The sequence below is a fragment of the Typha latifolia genome, chromosome 11 (genome assembly GCF_019914945.1).
Source record: "Typha latifolia isolate L0001 chromosome 11, TyphaL0001v2, whole genome shotgun sequence".
Taxonomy (NCBI): domain Eukaryota; kingdom Viridiplantae; phylum Streptophyta; class Magnoliopsida; order Poales; family Typhaceae; genus Typha; species Typha latifolia.
In genome coordinates this window covers 10,278,373-10,299,483 of record NC_133096.1, presented here as the reverse complement: position 1 = coordinate 10,299,483, position 21,111 = coordinate 10,278,373, and the positions used below count along the sequence as shown (strand labels likewise).

Sequence of the window (21,111 nt, the reverse complement as noted above, 5' to 3'; positions counted from 1 at the left end):
ATCAATCTTAAACTAATAGGAGATATATGTAAATAATAAAAAATAATCAAAAAGATAAAATATAATTAAATTTTCATCAAGTTAATTATAAAAGACATCAATACCCTTAATTTGATATATATACATTACTCTCAGTTAATAATATACATATCTTTTACTTAATAAAATATTAAAATAATATAATTGTTAAAACATAATGTGCAAAATTATATATCTAAAAAAAATTACCTGCTGAACCGGTAATATCTTTCATTCCTATTATACCCTTAAAGATCTTAACCGTTAGATCTTTATTTGATTGATAAAGAATTAATTCTATTGCACGGAAGAAACCCTCTAATATTATATAACACTATTCTTATTTTGACTAAGAGAACATAATTTATTTTAACTTTTAAATTTACTAAAATATCCTCGAGAAAACTGTTATAAAAAAACTTGGGTTTTGAGATGAGAAAAAAAAAACGAGATAGTAAAAAATTAATTTATTACTACTTATGCAATACGTCTAATTATATAGTGTTTTTAATCATAAAATAAGTAAAAGATAAGGTGTTATTTAAAAAAATTCGGTATAAATGGATGACGTCCAGTAGAATAAAACTTGTTTCGAGGCATGTTTTATTTGCTCGGCAGCATTAGGCCAGAAATAGATTAATCCGAGCCATGTTTTTTTTTTTAATTTCTCATTGTCTTTATATTGGAACACTTTCCAACTGTTATCACGATGGGCATAACAGTAATGGTTTCCATCTGCAGCACACGTCTGACTCAGCGCAGTGCATTGCTCGCGAAGGAATCAAATTTCGAGTCTCCTTCCACTCTATCGCTGTTCTAGATAAGGCATCTAATTAGATTGTACCTTTTAATTTACTCTATAGCTGAGAGTATATAACACGTGTCGCACTAACTTATTAATCGTCTCACTAGAATGTGGAGATCCCATGTGCACTCTTCATCAACGCTCTCTAAGGATGAGTAAAGAATTATGCCAATGCAAACTTGGGAAGGAATAAAGCTTTTCTTTGCATCTAGTAGTAGCACACTGGGGCTAAACTATAAGATCCAATTGATAGCAATGAAGATAATAGAGTGAAGTGACACTGGTGTGATGTTGTTTTTGATAAGATAAGAATGAAGCAAACGAGATAAAATTTTGAAGCTTCCTATTCTACCGAGAAAAAACATCATGCGATTGATATATATATATATATATATATATATACATTTGAGGGTAACTGGGGTAGTGCTCTCTTTTCACGTTTACTCTCGGAGAAATGGAGGTGGAGAAAAGTTATTTTAAGATGTTACACTGATTTGATTTGTTTGAGGTGGAATTACTGAATAGTCCTTTTCCACAGTGTGTGTGTATATATGGGCCTAAAGGTTGGGCCGGTCCAATTAAGGGTCTATCTGATCCATCCAAGAGACGCGCGGCGTTACCTGATTGGACGAACCCATAGTAGTTAGAGCAGTACGGATGTGTATGATAGCAAAACGCCAGGATCCAAAAACCAGCAAACTAGAGGCTAACAGAGTGCCAACTCACAGCTGACTCGTACAGTCCATGAATCCAGCAACCAATGAGAAGAAAGGAAGAGATACCGATAGATCCCTAGAGATAAGCACCTCTATCCTCTCTTATCCCGTTTCCTACTATTTAACTACTACCTAACGCTCTTCCTCTCTCACACACCGCCCTCCAAGACCTTCTCATTTTATCAGTCCCACTACATCCCCAAACTACTCATAATGGCTGCCACCATGGCGCTCTCCTCCCCGTCCCTCGCCGGAAAGGCGGTCAAGCTCGCCCCGACCTCCTCCGAGATCACCGGCGATGGCCGCATCACCATGCGCAAGACTGCCGGCAAGCCCAAGCCCGTCTCCTCTGGCAGCCCGTGGTACGGCCCGGATCGCGTGAAGTACCTCGGCCCGTTCTCCGGCGAGGCCCCCTCGTACCTCACCGGGGAGTTCCCCGGCGACTACGGGTGGGACACCGCGGGGCTCTCTGCGGACCCTGAGACCTTCGCCAAGAACCGGGAGCTCGAGGTCATCCACTGCCGGTGGGCGATGCTCGGCGCGCTCGGCTGCGTCTTCCCAGAGCTCCTCGCGCGCAACGGCGTCAAATTCGGCGAGGCCGTGTGGTTCAAGGCCGGCTCCCAGATCTTCAGTGAGGGTGGTTTGGACTACTTGGGCAACCCTAGCTTGGTCCACGCCCAGAGCATCTTGGCCATCTGGGCCTGCCAGGTCATCCTCATGGGCGCCGTCGAGGGTTACAGAGTAGCCGGCGGGCCGCTCGGAGAGGTGGTCGACCCATTGTACCCCGGCGGGAGCTTCGACCCCCTCGGCCTCGCCGATGACCCGGAGGCCTTCGCGGAGCTCAAGGTGAAGGAGATCAAGAATGGCAGGCTTGCCATGTTCTCTATGTTTGGGTTCTTTGTGCAGGCAATTGTGACTGGAAAGGGTCCTTTGGAGAACCTGGCTGACCACCTTGCTGACCCAGTAAACAACAATGCCTGGGCCTACGCCACCAACTTCGTCCCTGGGAAGTGAGACCTATATATAGTCTTTGAATCCAGAGAGAGGTGTTCATGATTTGTATATGTTTGTCTCTCTTGATTGAGATGGTCTGGAATTGGTGAAATGTTGTACAACAATTGTATTCAACAGTGTACTTTGATTTCTATATCTCTAGCATTTTGCAATTAGCCTCGTATGCTGTTCTACTGCTTATACTGGGAGCTGTGCAATTAGAAAGACAATATTAGAGAAGCTCCAAAACCAGCCTAGTTATTTCTTTCAACGACTTTCATCAAATGGAGTACAACGATGTTAAGACTAGATCAAGAAATGAGAAGATAGCTCTTCTCAGAGAGCACATCTGCAGCTCTGGGAGGCAAATTATGCCGCGAAATGCCTTCTCTGACCTTGGCATGGATCTCTGCTTCATGCTGGAACATGGATACCAACTGCTGAAGTTCCAGCTTTCTCATCTGAATTTGCTCTTTGGTGATAGGATCTTCCAATCCGAAGTATATACTTCCAACGGCGATCAAGGCAATTCCTATGAAAAACAGAAGACCGGAAAACAAATAAAATGCATATGGAGAACGCTCAGCCCCCGGTATCCCGTCGACGTTTATGCCGAAGAGTCCTGTGATTATGGACAGAGCCAAGCCACAACCACCGGAAATGGTCAAATTATACGTCACGCGGAGACTTCTATCCTGAAACACATGAACAAGATTAAGATGTTATATCTTCTTTAAAGAAGAAGGTTTTACATAACCAACGCGTCAAGATATATTACAAATGAAATTGCAAATAAAGGCATTTGCTTGTTTGTAAGATACAACCTGCAACCGTGCACGAACTGTACTCTGCATAACATCCTGAATTGTAAACAAGCGTCCACGAACAGCTTCCTGCTTCTCGAGCATTTCCCTTGTGCTTTTATTGATTCCTTCAAGCAGAGCTTTGGTGGCATTGCCTCTCAAATGCTGGAGGAGTTCAAAGATGATCTCCTCTCTTGCATGAAGTGACCATTTAACTCTAATAACCTATCAAAGAGAAGAACTGCATTAACTCTTTTACAGTATTAATAAGACAAAGTTCAATATCAGATGTCCAAACTTAAAGGACATATTTCTGACAATTGCTAACCTGAGTGGCCAGTCTCCTAATTTCTTGGTTAAAGATTATACAGAGTAGATTCAAGTCTTCATGATTTCTCCTGGAAAGTGGAAACAATATCCTTACATGATGGTGCTACTAGGGCTCCTTACATAAGTCAAGAGGTATACGAATCAGACAAATTACCTATTTACAAACTTTTACTCTATTTCATCTGCTCCTCCAAGTACATACTTACGGAACAATCTGCAGCAAAATACAGAGGAACTTGAAATAAAATCAAACTCCCTAAAATAATGCAGGTATAATTAAGAAAACCATATGACTTGTTCAGAGGTACGGCGAAGCAGATGAGGCTCTCTGTTCGTATAAGTAAAAATTGGTTTACAATAACCTGGTAAAAACAAAAGATTTGTTGCTAAACTAGAGGTAAAAGCCAGCCATGGTCACTGAAAAGTAACATACAGAATGAAGATTATAATGCTCATCAGGCCAACTAAATCACGTACCAACATACTTTAGATACATTAACACATCTCCTTTTCTATTGACAGAAGCCAAAAACATTAGCTTATAAGTGACTATCACAAGAAAAAATTATTGACAGTACCTATCATCCCACCGAGCTAGTCGGCAAGCTAGTTGTGCTATAACTTCATGTATACTTTTAGGAGCTGAATTCCAGCAGCAAGAAGCAGCTCCTGAGTGCAACTAAATCATTATGTTCAGTGCTAAACAGAACAGACATGTAAAATTTTGCATGTTCTCGCTTAAGTACCTGAACTTCAGTTATTCCCAGCACATTAATATTTGATGCAGGGCCTTTGATGTGCAACGTGGTAATCAGAAAGTTCTGAGCTTGCCACGACCGAAGAACGATAGGTATGTCATCTTCATCATTCGATGGGTCACCAGCAGATTGACCCAAGAGCTCAAATAATAAGCCACCTGCAACCCTGACTGGCACCTGAATAGCTAACATCATACATAATATAGTATATAAATTGCCTTTAGTCTGCAATCTACTAAAAAAAATACGCTAGTGTCTAACAGCAAACACTTGGTTTCAACATCTAAATTCAAAATAACAATAAACAAAATGCTCGATCAGGTCCCCATAACATTATTTTACTTCCAAGTTGGTTATCAAAGTCAGGAATAAACATTTCTCAGATTGTGCTTATAAAATATTGGCAAATTGATACAATGTGCTTATAAAACTTTAAAAGCTATCCTTAAAAGCCAATATTCAATTCAAGAAAGCACTGATAGCATTGCAGCAGAGAACTACAGCTTGACAGTTGACATTATACAAATATTCCACGCAAAGAAATGGAGCAGCTCACCTCATATAAAAGATGCTTCATTCTTTCACTTAAGGCGACTCTCATCTTTCAAAGCAATACTAATAGCAGGATGCAACCAATGAGCATTACTCAACCATGAATCAATGAATGGATGACCTGCAGTTACATGACACCACCACGTAGGTCCTGCCGGCCGCGCCGTATTCCCAATACTGTGCGGCGACATTGGCAACAGTAAAATCTTCCTCATCCTCAATAAGATCAATTTGCTCCAACTCCCAGCTTGCATCGGTTTGCACTCTTTGTACCAGTTCTGAAATCCTAGTCCATCCAATGGGCACCCAATAGCTATCTGAAGGTCCCCTGACATACTTTGGCATTGCTTTACGATCATCAGATTGCGAAACTTCTTCAGTACATCCAATCCCAGCTTGCATCAACTTGCTTACATTAATGAGGGATGAGGAATCCAATGAGATGCTTTCACCCAAATTTTCTCCAGACATGCTATCCAATCCACATTTTGCGGCTTGCTTCTTTGGATTCAGCGAGGTCTGGGCCCTAGACAAATTTGGACTTGTCCAGTTGTGGCCTCGAATAAATTCGAATGCACAGATGAGGCCATCAGTCCATAGGTCATTCACAGGTGCACCATCTTTGTTGGCATGCGAATTATTTATTCCTTGCTTCTTATTCTTACTACCTCTGCAAGGTGGAGGTTGCCCATCCATATCTTTAATTCACTATATCAGACAAGAACTATGTTTAAAAACCGCAACTTTTGCTATCATTTTCCCACTATATGATGAAAGAGAACAAGAAAGAGAGAAGAGGAAACGTACTTCAAATTAATGCGCAGCACCCGCGAGATTAAAGAAACAGCGAAGAATATATTAAGAGAGGAAAGAACTTGAGATGGAATATAAAGAGGAGGGGTGGGAGTCGGAGAGCGGCGGCGCTGTGGACGGATGACTCACCGGTGATCATGGAGCCAAGTGGACCACCACCGACGCCCTCATCTTGAGGTACGTGGCTGGCCGACGGCCCAGTGGATTTTCCGAACGGTGGACAGATGTCTTTCCAGGTTCTACGGCATTCCAGCTCTTTCGCCTAGTTGCGGATACGGATCCGTTTCCGGTTCGTTGAAGGATCCGATCCGTCATTTGACTGTAGTGGACTGTGTCTGTGTCTGTGTCTGTGTCTGTGTCTGTGTCACGAGTCATGAGAGCTTAGCTCCAAAGTTAGGAAGAATAGTTAATACCAACTTGGTTGTAATGATGACATTAGCAAAAGGCATAACCTGGTACCAGTACCACACTTCATTTTGCAGATTAATGGCATAAATTAATCTAAAGTTATCCTGCTAATCTACCTAACCATCTGAATGGGATTAGTAAACTCGCAATTTGACAATCCCTTAACTTGTGAGCCAGTAACAACTAACAACCCACCATACCCAATTTAACAATCGGTTGTTCAAAATCCAGATTCTAAGACAGAGTAGGCTTTACGATTTATATAATATAATGAGACGAACAAAGAATAAGAATGTAGATACGAAGCACTGGACGGAGAGCGATGGTTACCGAGTACATTTTTATCATTTTCATCACACTATTCAATTGGAACGATTGGAAGAATGTAATCGTACTCTTTTATAAGAAAACTAGGACATGCAAATAGATTAAATCTGGTAAATAGATAACATTTCCAGACGATTTGCAAAAGGTGAGAAAATATGGAGGAAAAAAAAATTAAGGCAAATCTCTGGTATTCCGATAGCCCCTCTAAAAAAAAGCTGCCGAAATAGCCGTTACAAGGGCAGGATGGTCAATTCGCAAAAGTGAGGAAAATGGACACCTCCTTTTAAGTTTTAAGACAGAAGAAAAGGGGTGAAGTTGCATAAATGAGCTTGTGCCAGCCAGCCAACAACAGCAAGCTAGATTTGGATTCTCTGTGTAAATATCAGATTGGATGCAGAACGGATTGCAGGAACGCACTGCAACCAATGGCACATGGAGATCGTCGTGCACTTTTGTCAGCCAACGAAGGACTGAAAAGAACCCTGATGTAATATATTCATACATTTTGTATACACAGGGACAGCCCTCCTGTCCGCTCAGTTGACCTCATCCTTCCACTTCATCGTCCCCCACATTTACTATTCCCCCCCCCCTCATTTTCCCCATTTTTTATATTTTATCCTCTATTTACTACCCCAACTTTAATGCAAATCCTGCTCCTTCTCTTTGCTTTCCCTTTACTGTTCCCTTTCTCTTTCCCCCACCCCTCTCTCTCTCTCTCTCTCTCTCTCTCTCTCTCTCTTTGAGGCTTTCCTCCATTGCAAACAAAGCTTCTCCTTTTTCCTGGCTTTCATGGTCCTTCTCCCCTCTCACCAACGCAAAAAGGGGGGAAGAAAAATATACCCACCAACCATTTCACCAAACCATTCCTTTCTTGCCCTCTAATCTCCCAGAGGTTGATGACAGTGATTTCTCCTCTTTCTCCTCTCTTTTATCGGGTGTGAACTAGTTCGTCTGCGCGTTCTTTTTTTTGTTTTTTTTGTTCTCTATTTAAGCTATTTGACCCACATTTTAGTCTATCTCGGCTGGGAGCCTGGGAGAGTACTCTTACTACATTTTGTTGGATGGGTCTCTTTATAGTTTAGGAATAGATCTATTTGGGTTTCGATGGCTTAAAAGAATTTGCTGGAGGAAAGCCATTCGCTAGGTCAGGTTCCTTCCTTCCGAGGGTGAAAGCAAAATCAAATAGATCGAATACCTCAAAAAAGGTAAGGTCTTTCACATTCCCGACTCTTTTTTCCTCTAAAATTTCCAATCGGGAGCTGCATTTTGTAGTGGGTATGATATGTTTTCCACAAATGCGTCGCTTGAAGGGAACGGGGAATAGATGAACATGGATCCGTGTCTTTTGTTCGTTCTCTCTTTAATTCTGGTGTTTTGATTGGTTCCATCACCTTTGAATCTTTATGGATTAATTTGCTGTGCTACTAGTGGTGTTCTCAGAATGTGCATTTTGTGAAATGTTTGGCCATTAGCGCTTGCCATGCACATTAAAGACATTACGAGAACCTTCTGTCTCTTATGTTATGCTAGAAACTATTATTTTTGAAGAAGAAATAGTATGTTATTTGTCAATCTCCTCTTTGCTATGTTACTTTTGTTGAAAGCGTGTATTTTGGTTTTTGAGTCCTTCAGTGGAACCTGTAAGATTGGTATGTGCTCATATATTTTATTGTTCTTACCAGATTGCTGCATGGTAGAATGTAGCTCATATATTACAGTTGAGCCACTAATGTGACTCTCTTTCTGAACCCAGGAACAAAAGGATGCCATCTGAGGAATCTCTGAATGCAGAATTATCGACAAGGACACCACCATTTGGCTTGAGACTGTGGGTTGTGATTGGCATCAGTGTATGCGTATTAATTTTGTTGTTTCTATGTTTCCTGTGTATGTGGGCCACCTTTCGAAGGAAAACAAGAAGGACCTTTGAGAAGTTCCCAGTCTCGCAAATCCCAGATGTCTCCAAGGAAATTGCGGTAGACAGAGTAGGTGGCCATAGTCTCGCACAGAATTTCCGTCAGCATGAAGGTCCTATCCTCCCCTTGCATGACATGAATAGTGAGAGAGATTCAGAAAAGATGTTGGCACACTTGGTCAGAAGCAAATCAAGTGATGCGGATAACATAAGCCAGTGTAGCTCAATTTACCAAATTGACAGGGCTGGCAGTTCGCATTCTGGGGACGAGGGCAGTTCAGGACCCAAAGGGAAACCATATCCTCAATATGGGATTATATCAGCATCACCTTTAGTTGGTCTTCCAGAATTTTCACATCTAGGATGGGGTCATTGGTTTACTCTCAGAGATTTGGAGCATGCTACTAATCGTTTCTCAAAGGAGAATGTCATTGGAGAGGGTGGATACGGAATTGTTTACCGGGGGCGTCTCATAAATGGAACCGATGTTGCTGTCAAAAAACTGCTTAACAATCTGTAAGTATCTTCTAAGCTGATATCTGTCAAATAGGATCTGTCCTTGGCTATTTAGGAACCATGTTCCTGAATTTCTGGAAATGATTGTATACAGGCATTTCTTTGTTTTTCACTGTGAATCACAGGGGACAGGCAGAAAAGGAATTTAGAGTGGAGGTGGAAGCAATTGGCCATGTTAGACATAAGAATCTGGTGCGGCTTTTGGGATATTGTGTAGAAGGAATCCATAGGTGAAGATTTGTCTTGAGTAGTTCATCTGTTTTTCCTTTAGTACTTACAATTTCTTTTGATTGCTGACATCATAAAAGAATAATCAGTAGCATTTTATGTCCTTGTTTACATGGAAATGTGAAGGCCTAACTACCATGAAGTGGCTGAAGAATCATGCCTAAAAAAATATCACCTCCTTCTATGTTAGTATATGCACTTGAATATTTATGGTCCCAAAATTATGGTGGATGGTGGTACTAGAGAACTTCATGAACACAAGGTCATTATGAGATCTTTGTATATATCATGAACAGTACTCCTACACCAACTGTTTAAAATCAGGAATGAAATAGAGAGAAACCGCTAAAAGAACCACTTTAGCAATAATGTCACCTTTTTTATAGTTACCATCTATATTCAAACTTCAGCAGAAAAGCACTTGTATTTTCAGGAAGACATGAAATATTAGCTTTTAAGCACTCATGGAGGTTAATTAAGACAGATAGGTGATTTAAATGAGAGGCAGCCTACCATGTAGTCAGAGATGCTTGGGGAAAACAAACAAAGTTTTAGTCCCAACTATTTGTGCAAACCATTAACTAAAAGTCAAGTAAATAAAAATCTAGCAATTTTCTATTGTAGGTATCTTTTTTAATCTTTTATATCTTAACAGGAAAGCTTCTAAAGGAGATTAACCGGTCTTTAGCTATTGAAGGAGAATTAATTATGATGTTACATGTACCCCGGACAAACAACAGTTAGATATGGTTGGCACTTGGCAGGATAATGTAGATCTACTTAATCACCAGTCCATAGTAGGAAAGATGATACTATTGTCATCGACTTCTAAACAATTGGAAGATGGGGAGCTACTAATAGCTTTGGAGAAATTTGGGAAATGGAGTAGAGAAAGAGATTCAGTAGAATCCCATGCAAGTACCTAAATCATAAGATACACTCACGGCTGCTTCCATCTGCCAATTGAGATTAATTATAACTCTTCCTGAAGAACAAAAATATTCTGACCTTTGGATCAGTTTTTGTTGTGAGTTTAACAAAATACTGTCACCGCATTACTAGTATCTGCTGTCTCTCCACTACTTTCAGTAGTTTATACGCAATTTAATGTTACAAGTACATAATTAGATGAAACTCACTCTTTTTTTTAAATAGTGAAATGAGATTTTTTTTTCTGTATTGGATATGCATATGATGCCTCATGATCTCGACAATAGCCACAAGGGATATCTGACAGCATAAATTTAACTTAGAGATAATGATAAGCCGTTGCATCCTAGTGCCTCGGTTAAGATTAGAAACTCGATTGCGATACTTTCTAAATTGGTCTTCTACGAGTTCGCTCACTCATAGGTAATTACCTTTTTCATTTATGCCGTGTTCTGTACCAGCTTGTACTGTCCTCACTCTTGGAGTTAGCCTTTTCCTCTTTGATCATCCTGCTTTCATGACCAGCAAATATTCTGCTTAAATATCTTAATTTTTTTATAAATACGCGTGTGCACACACACACATATATTATATAAGATACTCTTGACTGTGATACTTTCTAAATTGGTCTTCTATGAGTTCATTCACTCGCATGTAATCACCTTTAGGCTAACTCGAGGAGTTAGCCTTTTCCTCTTTGATTATCCTGCTTTCATGACCAGCAAATATTCTGCTTAATATCTTAATTCTTTTACAATGACGCGCGCACACGCACATATATTATATAAGAGACTCTTGAGTGTGATACTTTCTAAATTGGTCTTCACGCGCGCGCGCACACACACACACACACATATATATATATTGGAAAGAACAAGGAAATTTTAACATTGTTAGTATATCCTGCAGTCGTGACCAGCCAAATTTTGAAGTGTATTAGATCAACATTTATTGAAGTTATCTGAAAATTTCAATCCAGAACTCTCTCCAAGATGGCATTCTTAGTAGTATGACTTTTGTACAGATAAACTGGACTAATTTGTCTGACCAACCGAAGAGTCAGAAATTTAAAAAAGAAAGAAATGAAGGAAGTGGTATGGTCGGAAAAAATGACTCTTTGATTCCTATCTCCTTATCTTATTTACGCAAGAGTCCCTTGTAAGACCGCAGAATTAACAACTAAGTTATATAGCGGGAAACAAGATAGATTGGGACCATTAAGTTAGAAGAATGGGCCCTTCAAGAATGAACACCATATTACTAAAAAAAAGAAAAGAAAAAAAGGGGTTCGCATTGCTATGGGGTCCCGCCATTGCAGGGTCTGGGTAAGGCAATATACACACTAACATTATTTCCATTTCTGGAGAGTCGTTTCCAGGATTTCTTAAGACCGTATCAGCCAGCGACGCCATGTTACCCTTGAAGACATGGATACATTAAGTTGTTTTGTCCAGCCTTTTGTTATGGATGAATAAAGAGATTTTTGTTAGAGGAGTTGAAACATCACATCATTTTCGGAGACTAAATATAAAGTCTTCTATATCTTCATACATGAATGTTGCGGCACCACAGAAACTAGGTATATACTTGAAAGAGTCCTTATAGGCATAGAAGTTGCAACAAAAAACACTATCTCGATTCTTTCGTCCAGCATACTTGGTTAAACTGTAATATTATTCAATCATGGAATACTTTCTTGAAAAATCTAAAAGCCAGTCCTCATAGCTAGACAATTATCTTTTATGTTAGAAAATACACTTTAGGTAAAATTATTTCCTTTCCATCTTAGCTTTATTAACTCTGACCAATTGAGTTTATTGATCTTGAAGTTTTAGAACATGGAATTCCTGAGAAATACTCCAATCAGTTAATTATTGCACTTACCCCAACAAATTTACTTCTGCTATTTTCCCTTTGTTTAATCCATCAATTTGTCAGTCCTTTTGTTAACTAAGCTGGAATATTGCTTGTCATACAGATTTATTAGTCTATGTTGGCAACTAATGCATTCATCATATTTTAGGATGCTTGTGTATGAGTATGTGAACAATGGGAACTTAGAGCAGTGGCTTCACGGTGCTTTGCGCCAACATGGCATTCTTAGTTGGGATTCACGAATGAAAGTTGTCCTCGGCATCGCAAAGGCGTAAGGGACCACATCTGCATTTTCTTACTTTAAGCTGATGAACATGAATGTCAAGTTTTAGATTTCTATTGATCACTTACTGTTTGGGTGACTAATGTCCTGCAGACTTGCTTATTTGCATGAAGCAATCGAGCCGAAAGTTGTTCACCGAGATATTAAATCAAGCAATATTTTGATAGATGATGAATTTAACGGCAAACTTTCTGATTTTGGATTAGCTAAACTCTTGGGTGCAGGCAAAAGCCATGTCACTACAAGAGTAATGGGAACTTTCGGGTAGGCCTACAGTCTCGTCTTTTAGGCCTCTTAGCTTGGTTATTTACCAGATAACTCAAGTTTGATGACCTCCAGACGAATCACACAGATGATTACCAATTTCCTGTCATCATTTCAGGTATGTAGCACCTGAATATGCCAATACTGGGTTGCTAAATGAGAAGAGCGATGTCTACAGCTTTGGGGTACTGCTGTTGGAAGCTGTGACAGGCAGAGATCCTGTTGATTATGGTCGGCCTGCAAATGAGGTAGGATTCCCTAATTAAAGGTACAATTTATGTTAGTACCTTGATTTGCATTTCTTGTGCCCTTCAGACTTGTGAACTGTCGGAGTCTGCTTGTTAAAGTTCACCAAGGCAACTAGCTGCAAATTCTCTCCCTGTGTGGGTTATGAATGTTAACCTTGTACGCCTAAAATCACCATTATCATTTGTGTGTTTAGTTATCATATGTCCGGTGTGCATTTCAGGTACATCTCGTGGAATGGCTTAAGATGATGGTTGGCAGTAGGAGAGCTGAAGAAGTGGTTGACCCTAATTTAGAAGTCAAACCAGCTACACGGGCTCTTAAACGTGCCCTTCTAGTTGCATTGAGATGTGTTGATCCTGACTCTGACAAGAGGCCTAAGATGGGTCAAGTTGTTCGAATGCTCGAGGTGGAAGAAGTTCCATTCCGTGAGGTTTGTGCTCTCTGGTGTACAAGCTTTATTTTCTCCTTCAATTATTAATTTCTTTCAAATGAAGTTATTATGGGATATGATTTGATCTGACAATAGGACCGGAGAAACCGAAGAAATCACATGGACAGCATGGAGGCTGAGTCCATCAAAGAGAAACCAAGTTCAAGCAATTTGGGAAGAATAGATGTTGGAACTTCTGCTAGATTTTGATCGATCTAATGAGGCAGGAAACAGCTTAAAATCTCTCCCAAGAAGACCAAAGCTTCAATGGACTTTGATCTGAAGGATTTATCGTTTGCGGATTATTTGCTGCAGTGTCATTGTTGCAGCATTGAGGGATGAAAGACAGGAAAGAACAACTCCAATCCCCGCGGAATTTTATCAGTATTCGTCCAGCCTTTGTTGTACAGAGATATGTTTTTGATTGGGAATTCTCCTTACTGTCACATACAATTTCTCCAAAAGACCAGTCATCTCTTTTTTTTGCTTCTGTTCAGAAACTATGTAGTAGTGGGTATTTAATTTAAAATCTTAAAGGCATGGGATTGTTCCTGCTGCCTTTTGCAGTGATGGTATTATTACATTTGTGATGATAATAATGCTTTGGTCCAAACTTCCTCCCAATTCTTCAAAGTTCTCGTTCTTTAGTAGTTTGATTGATGCTCTTCTACCATTGAGTAGTTCTTTAAGATGGTTGCCAACTTGCCATTAGAACCCAACTTATGTTAAAATTAGTATATCTTTTCTCATATGTTTCACTGGAAGCTTATCATTTCAGGCACAAGTTCACGTTGGCGAGAATGATAAGCTTCAATCAGGCAGGAGGTCTCCTCTCTTTTGGCGCCATTGGCGCTTTGCTCTCCTCTTATTTCTTGCAAAGGTGAGGGAGACAAGGACAAGGAAAAGGATTCTCATCGAACCGTCGTTAGATTCATATGTTTTTAAAGAAAATTTTCCATTTTAGACCACGCAGTGCTGATTAATTTGAAAATTTTACCAGATCCAGTTAACAAGCATTTATATTAAGAATTCCATTATTTATTATCGGCACCGAAACAGGAAGGTTGATTTAAACGTCACGAAAGAAGTAACAATTTAAATCATAATAAATCAAACAACGTAACTTAGTATCTACTAAGCTGAGAGTGAGCTGCATCTTATTAAATAGTGAATCTTTCGCTTCACACCGTGCATTTTCTAGTTATTGTGCTTCAAACTTTTTTATAATTTTAATTTAACTTCAATGTCTATATATTAAGGGATTTTTACATGAAAACTTTCAACATATAATAATCATCAATACGTTATTTAAAATATCATAATTCTCACTAAAATTGTCTGATGCTTTTAGAATTGTTATTATGATCAACTGTTTATATAATATTATTAACAGATTATTATTAGAGTTAATAAACACATGTATTTAAAGTGTAAAATATTTATAAATAATATTTATAAAATAAAATATATTTTATTGTACTATGATATTGTAATAACTTATCGTAATAGCAAAATAGTTTTGTTTAGATGTAAGTTATATTTTAATCAGAATTAGTTAGATTGAACTAATGAAATAATATTTTTGAATAATTACGATAATTTCGATTATAATTATGATATTTGAAAAAAAAATAGTGATAATTATGATATTTTGAAAGCTTTCGGGGGTAAATTATATAAAAAAATCCATACTGTAGAACATAGAAAACAGCTCTCTAAACAGTGTAATTCCCGTAATAACAGCAACACAAATAAGAGAAAAGATAGGGTGTTAAAGAAAAGATTTTTAAACGAACGCAGATAAAGCGACTTAAACGGACGGAGAGGTGGGATCACCGTCGGATCTTTAATCACGATAGAGAGAAAAGACCTCTCCTAGTCGCCTCGTTTCCGCCGCCAAACCTGACCGTAATATTTTCACGTCTCTCTCTCCCTGTTCCAATTCTAGGGTTTCTTTGTTCTTCTCAAAATCCCAATACAAAATTCTCATTTTCACTCTCATTTCGAGATCGTTAGTCTCAAAATTTCCCAAATCCCAAATCCATAGCTCTTAAGCGCGCCAAGATTGGTCAAACTTGCAAGAAGATTCCCCAGATCTCTTAGATCTCGAGCGTGCGGCACTTGTTCGAGCATCTGAGCTTAAAGGTATCATCTTTATGTTGTTTTTCCTTTTTCCTTTCCCTTCTTAGCTTGATTTATCATGCAGGGAATCTAGATGTGTGTGTTTGTTTTGTATTTACCTGAATAATACGATGTAGATATAACTATAGTTTCAGAAATGACAAATTTTCTCTTGCTTTCTCGTTGATCTCATCAATTTGACTCATGCTATGTAGCTGATTCATGTTTATCCTGAAGGGGCTGGATGATTATGGAGTGTAAAATTGTTTGATTTTTTCTGTATATGGTAGGATTTCGTTATAGGTAGTCCCTGACTCCTTATTCTTGATTACACTACTGTGTGCGTAGGTGACCCAGATGGAAAAGTCATACTTTCAAGAGGAACGGCAACAACAAACTGAAGCGGTAAGATTGGCATATATCTTGGTTTGGTTTGATAACTTTTGGAAGGATCTACGAGGATGATTCTTCTTTTAAAGTTTTGGAAGATCTAAAGCTAGGATTTCTTTTATTTCTTGATCTCTAGACATAATCTTACATAAGTAGAGAGATTCCCCTGGCAGTGGTTTTTGGATATGGTCAAAGCGCTATCTTAAGGGTCATACCAACCTGAATTGGCTTCTATTGGTGGCCTAATCCATGCATGGAATTGGTCTCTATTGGTGGCGTAATCCATGCTTATGCTTTCTTGATCTGCCAGTTCAAGATATCGTTTATTATAGTTTCAGAACTTGAGTTTGCTTAATTGATAATGACTCATAGTTTATTGTTCAATCTCTCTCTCTCTCTCTCTCTCTCTCTCTCTCTCTCTTGAAGCAATTCCTTTAGTTTGAAAGTCTCATTTTGTTACACCGATCATCAATACCATGTTGGACACTGAACTTCAATTTTGATGATCCAGGCTTATTCTAATTCCCTTGCCGAGGAATCTGGGGAAGATTTCCGTTTGCCAATTTATCACAGGCCTACAGAAAATCTTGATACAGATGATTTGGAGCAAGCATCCTTAGATACACAATTGACATCATCCAACATAGGGTTCAGGCTTCTACAAAAGATGGGATGGAAAGGCAAGGGCCTTGGCAAAAATGAGCAAGGTATGTTCTTATAGTAAGGAAATTTTTTTGCCAATTGCCATTGACTATAGTGCTCTTGTTCTTTCCCTAGCTGTACTTTTAGAACTTTGTGTCAGTGTGACTCCTGTTTGATGTGCATGAATATATGGTTCTGATAACTTTTTGACATATTTTCAACCCTAATGTCGATTGCAAGTACTTCTTTTGTGGTGCTTTGGATACCTTGGTTATTTGACAAATCACAGCATTGGTAAAATTGAGTTATTAATTCTTCAGTTGAAGCTCATGTCTATGATACACTAATGCCCAATACTAATACTGACATATCTGTTGTAAGGGGATCATGTTATCCAGTTCTTTTGGTTATGCAAGCCAATTTCTCTACCAGATGGATATTGATTGTCGCGGACTTGTTTTGATGATAATATGCAGGCATAGTGGAGCCAATAAAAGCTGGTATTAGGGACCCAAAGTTGGGTGTTGGTAAACAAGAAGAAGATGATTTCTTTACTTCCGAAGAAAATGTGCAGAGGAAAAAGCTAGAGGTTGAACTAGAGGAGACTGAAGAAAATATGAAGAAGCGGGAGGTATGTAAACCTTGTTCAATGAGTACATTAGTTAGATTCTTTGAAGTTGATGCTTGACGTTTGCAAAACCTACATCTAGTAGTAGGCAGCATATAGCATATATGCGTGTCTTTTGACGGGAATGATATCATAAGGGAGCATCAACTTTCGAGGGTCTTGAGAATTTCGTGCACTTTTTATTATCTGGTGGCTTCTACTGCCTGCTTCGTGCAAATCATGACAATCCAGGTCATAGCAGAGCGTGAGCAGAAAATCCAAACTGAGGTGAAGGAAATAAAGAAGGCGTTCTTTTGTAGTCTCTGCAACAAGCAATACAAGTTGGCAATGGAATTTGAAAGTCATTTGAGCTCATATGATCACAATCACAGAAAGGTAAATGTACCTTGTTTTTGTCGTATGCTATTCTTCTGAGGTGCTTTTTCGCAGTTGCTGATTTCATAATGATGGTGCAGAGATTTAAGGAAATGAGAGAAATGCATGGAAGTAGCAGCCGCGATGACAGGCAGAAACGGGAACAATTACGTCAAGAGAAGGAAATGGCTAAATTTGCCCTATTGTATCCTTATGAAATTTTTTAATATATGATAATTACAGTATTTTGAAAATAATATAGACTTTTTTGAAAAGTAGAGTAACTAAATTCTTTTGAAGTTCCTTAATCCTGCTTCAGGGCAGATGCTCAAAAGAAACAACAACAAGAGCAAGAACAATCAGGTGTCTCAGCAGAGACTGCTACACCTAAGAATACTCCGACACTTATTGATCAGGATCAGCGACAGGCATTGAAGTTTGGCTTTTCTAGACCTGGTCCCTCCAAGGTTTGCTACATAATGATCAAGAATAAATTTCTAGTCTAGATATAATGAGAGTAAATGGTTTTACCTTTTGAATTTTGATAGTTTAATTTGATTGGACAGAATAATACTGGCTGAGAGTAATATGTTCTGCTTACCATGTCTAGATATCTGTTATATTGGGTTCTTGTAAACCATCTTAATTTTGGTGTCATTACTTTTGTATGTCATACTATTACATATTTTTATCTGCCAGTTATAATGTTTGTGTCTGCCCGTCAGTTCATAGCGGTGATATAAGTTGAAAAATTCAATTCATAACTGTCAAAGGTTTATATGCATTTATGTAAACGATGAGGGTATGAAGTATCGTGATGTTTACAGTTATGAAAATTCAATTCATAACTGTCAAATGCATGTTGCTGAATTAACAAATTGGGAATCTGTCTCTCTAATCTTGTTAGTGCAAACTTCTTTACTTCCTTCATTAATATTAGTGTTTCATTTTCTGCACAGAAGACTTCAACTGGCAGCATCAGCAAGAAGCCGAAAGTTGCTGCAAAAGTGTCATCAATCTTTGGCAATGATAGTGATGAGGAGTCGTAATCTTCGTTCTTGAAGGCTATCAAAAGCCCATGTAGCTTTTACTACTGAGTTCTTTGGAACATTGTAACGACATACTTGTATATTGGTGCTTTCCTGGTGATTGCCTTATTTAACTTTGTGCAAACCTCCCACGAGTCATGGAACTGGTGCATAGATGTAACACTTAAACAGCTTATCTAACACGACTTTGTCCAATTTGACCTTTCTATCTGCAAATGCAAATCTGCAGTATATTTATCAGAAAGCAGGACATTCTTGGATTCTTTTGGCTGGTTTGATTAGCTATGGTTTGAGTCATAATGTTGTTCTGTGCTTTGAATACCTTCCATGTTTTGAAATGCCAGAGAATTTTTTCTTACTGTCTTCCCTGCTAAAATTCAAATCATGGTTACAAGTTTGGATTGAAGTGCATATGTTTCAACCAATAGCGGTGTAGTTGGATTGTCGTTGGATTTCGTGATATGATGACATGGTTGTCATGCGTGATATAATGCCTGCTTCAGTATTAATGTATTATTACTTTCCTTTTGCTTTGATGAGTTGATTAGGAAAGTGGCATCATAGAAGAAACAAGTTGATGGTAATAGTATAATAATCCTGGACTTAGGCAGGGCAGTTTAAACGAACGGTTGGCTAAGAGATTACAAAAATATCTGTATATTTCTAGCTCAATTGTCTCTTATAATATGTGCTTCAATGAGTTGTCCATGTGTTACTGTTTTATTTGATAGTCGCACTTAATGATGCACAGGTCTTAGAGTGAGTTAGAAGTTAAGAACTACTTCAGTCTTCATATCATTCTTGGCCCATCGATTCACAGCTTAATCTGAACACGACCTTTTGCTGTACATTCAAAGTTGACCAAGTCTTCCTCAGCTTTATTTTCCTCCTCGGCTAACAAAAAGGTTCATTTTCCCTGGGCTATGATCGAAAGCTTCCACTTGTCTCATTGCACAAGTATATACTTGCATACTTAACAACCTCCAGTGTGAACGACCTGTCACTAGTCATTAGTCAACGAAGGTGTGTAAGACCACTCACCTCAAAATACAATACAAATAACCTCCAAGCGGAGACCTTCTCCCTTATACCAAAGATAGAGTTGCAGAACACTATCCATGGCATCTCTGAAAGCCTCCTCGTCGTACCTGTCTATCCCAAAGCTCCGGGTCAGCCTCCTATTCTCCACTTATCCAGGAATAAGGCTTGCTTCTATCCCTATCCTATCAAGAAAGATCAAGATGGAGCTTCCTAGACATAGTACTCAAACACAAGTCATGAAGAGCAAACTGCATGCCACTTGCATGTCCCAGCTCCACATCATCGCCGACGCCGCCGCAGACCGCGCGGAAATGCACGCGATCATCGGGCAACAGAGGAACAACTGGAATCATCTCTTCCTCAACTGCATCAACTCCATCAACCTGATGGCATCCATCATGGCCGGCATATCCGGTATTTCGATCCTAGAGGCGAAAGCCGAGCTCCTAGCTTTCAAGTTCGCGGCGGCTCTCCTCTTCACCGCTGCCACCGCGATGATGCTACTCGTCAACAAGATCCAGCCTTCGCAGCTCGCGGAAGAGCAACGGAGTGCGGCGAGATTGTTCAGGCAGCTCGAGAAGTCGATACACACAACTCTCGCGATCCGAGCCCCGATGGAGGCCGACGTGAAGGAGGCTATGGAGAGAGTACTAGCCCTCGACAGGGCATACCCGCTTCCATTGCTTTCAGGAATGCTCGAGAAGTTTCCAGAGCGCGTCGAGCCGACCAAGTGGTGGCCGCGGTTGGATCATAACAAAAGACAACGAATTTCAGGAGCAGCGAGGGAGAGGAACGGTTGGAGCAAAGAGTTGGAAGAAGAGATGAAGGGCGTTCTGAAAGTACTAAAGGAGAAAGACGAAGAGTTATATTTGAAGTCTGGTGAATTAGCTTTAAGGATCAACAGAGTGTTAGCCGTCTTAGGGCCTTCTCTTGCTGGTTTATCTGCAGTTGGAGCTTGTTTGATCGGAACTACTAGTCTTTCTTCATTTGGGTCATGGCCAGTCTTTATCGCGGTAGTCGGAGGAGTTCTCGCGGCGGTGACGAACTCGTTGGAGCACGGCGGGCAAGTCGGTATGGTTTTCGAGCTCTTCCGCAACTGCGCCGGATTCTACCGGCAGCTGGAAGAGGCAATTGAGTTCAACTTGGAGGAGAATGTGGAGGAGAGAGAGAACGGAGAGTTGTTTGAGACTAAGATGGCATTGCAGCTTGGAAGGAGTGTTCCTGAGTTGAAGAGCTTTGCTTCATCTGCCTCTTCTTTGTCTGGTAAAGGAGATGGTGATCCAGAGTACGCAGGACAGCTGTTCTGATTTTATCATTAATTTCTATTTTGAATTATGAAAATTATTTCTTATGTACTAATCTCTAGTACTTTTGAGTTGTAATTAACTTTCTTCTCTGTGAGTATCTGGTTTGTAACGAAATAACCAAAAGGAGTAGGTTTTTAACTCATCTTGCAAGAAAGATCAATTAGCCTATGTCGCTTGAGCTTTAAGAAGAAGAATAATATAAGGGAGTATGTTTCTAAATTCTACCTAAATTTATCATGACAAGAGTTGATTTTGTTTAATATGCGTATGACATTGCATAATCCAAAGTAAATAAAGTCTAGGTCAACCATTTAAGTTGTTGACTTCTAGAGCGTTCATTATTTCATACAATCTGGTCAAAGT

General features: G+C 39.4%; 4 protein-coding genes and 1 pseudogene across 6 annotated transcripts; 4 read left to right on the top strand and 1 right to left on the bottom strand.

The window, feature by feature from the left end:
* The first annotated feature begins 1,472 nt into the window (after nt 1-1,472).
* LOC140798134 (chlorophyll a-b binding protein 40, chloroplastic) lies at nt 1,473-2,705 on the top strand. Its single transcript, XM_073151891.1, has one exon. It carries the CDS (start codon nt 1,753-1,755, stop codon nt 2,551-2,553), a length of 801 nt encoding a protein of 266 aa, XP_073007992.1. The 5' UTR covers nt 1,473-1,752; the 3' UTR covers nt 2,554-2,705.
* A 59-nt stretch (nt 2,706-2,764) lies between these two features.
* On the bottom strand, nt 2,765-5,922 carry LOC140798133 (uncharacterized; annotated as a pseudogene).
* A 1,256-nt stretch (nt 5,923-7,178) lies between these two features.
* Nucleotides 7,179-13,829, top strand: LOC140797461 (probable receptor-like protein kinase At2g42960). Of its 2 annotated transcripts, XM_073150903.1 has the most exons (8): nt 7,179-7,731; nt 8,280-8,957; nt 9,083-9,187; nt 12,139-12,261; nt 12,367-12,537; nt 12,656-12,785; nt 13,007-13,216; nt 13,313-13,829. In XM_073150903.1, the coding sequence occupies exons 2-8, from the start codon at nt 8,290-8,292 to the stop codon at nt 13,424-13,426; spliced, it is 1,521 nt and encodes a 506-aa protein (XP_073007004.1). In that variant the 5' UTR covers nt 7,179-7,731; nt 8,280-8,289; the 3' UTR covers nt 13,427-13,829. The 2 variants fall into 2 exon arrangements, with proteins under 2 accessions (XP_073007004.1, XP_073007005.1); XM_073150904.1 differs by lacking the exon at nt 7,179-7,731 and having other exon boundaries at nt 8,684-8,957; nt 9,052-9,187.
* Nucleotides 13,830-15,044: 1,215 nt separating this feature from the next.
* LOC140797464 (uncharacterized) lies at nt 15,045-18,660 on the top strand. 2 transcript variants are annotated; one of them, XM_073150909.1, is made up of 8 exons: nt 15,045-15,361; nt 15,686-15,742; nt 16,239-16,434; nt 16,846-17,000; nt 17,229-17,372; nt 17,453-17,556; nt 17,671-17,818; nt 18,314-18,660. In XM_073150909.1, exons 2-8 carry the CDS (start codon nt 15,695-15,697, stop codon nt 18,398-18,400), a joined length of 882 nt encoding a protein of 293 aa, XP_073007010.1. In that variant the 5' UTR covers nt 15,045-15,361; nt 15,686-15,694; the 3' UTR covers nt 18,401-18,660. The 2 variants fall into 2 exon arrangements, with proteins under 2 accessions (XP_073007010.1, XP_073007009.1); XM_073150908.1 differs by having other exon boundaries at nt 18,311-18,660.
* An 832-nt stretch (nt 18,661-19,492) lies between these two features.
* Nucleotides 19,493-20,902, top strand: LOC140797463 (probable F-box protein At4g22030). The gene has a single exon (XM_073150907.1). The coding sequence runs from the start codon at nt 19,519-19,521 to the stop codon at nt 20,746-20,748; it is 1,230 nt and encodes a 409-aa protein (XP_073007008.1). The 5' UTR covers nt 19,493-19,518; the 3' UTR covers nt 20,749-20,902.
* The last annotated feature ends 209 nt before the right edge of the window (nt 20,903-21,111 follow it).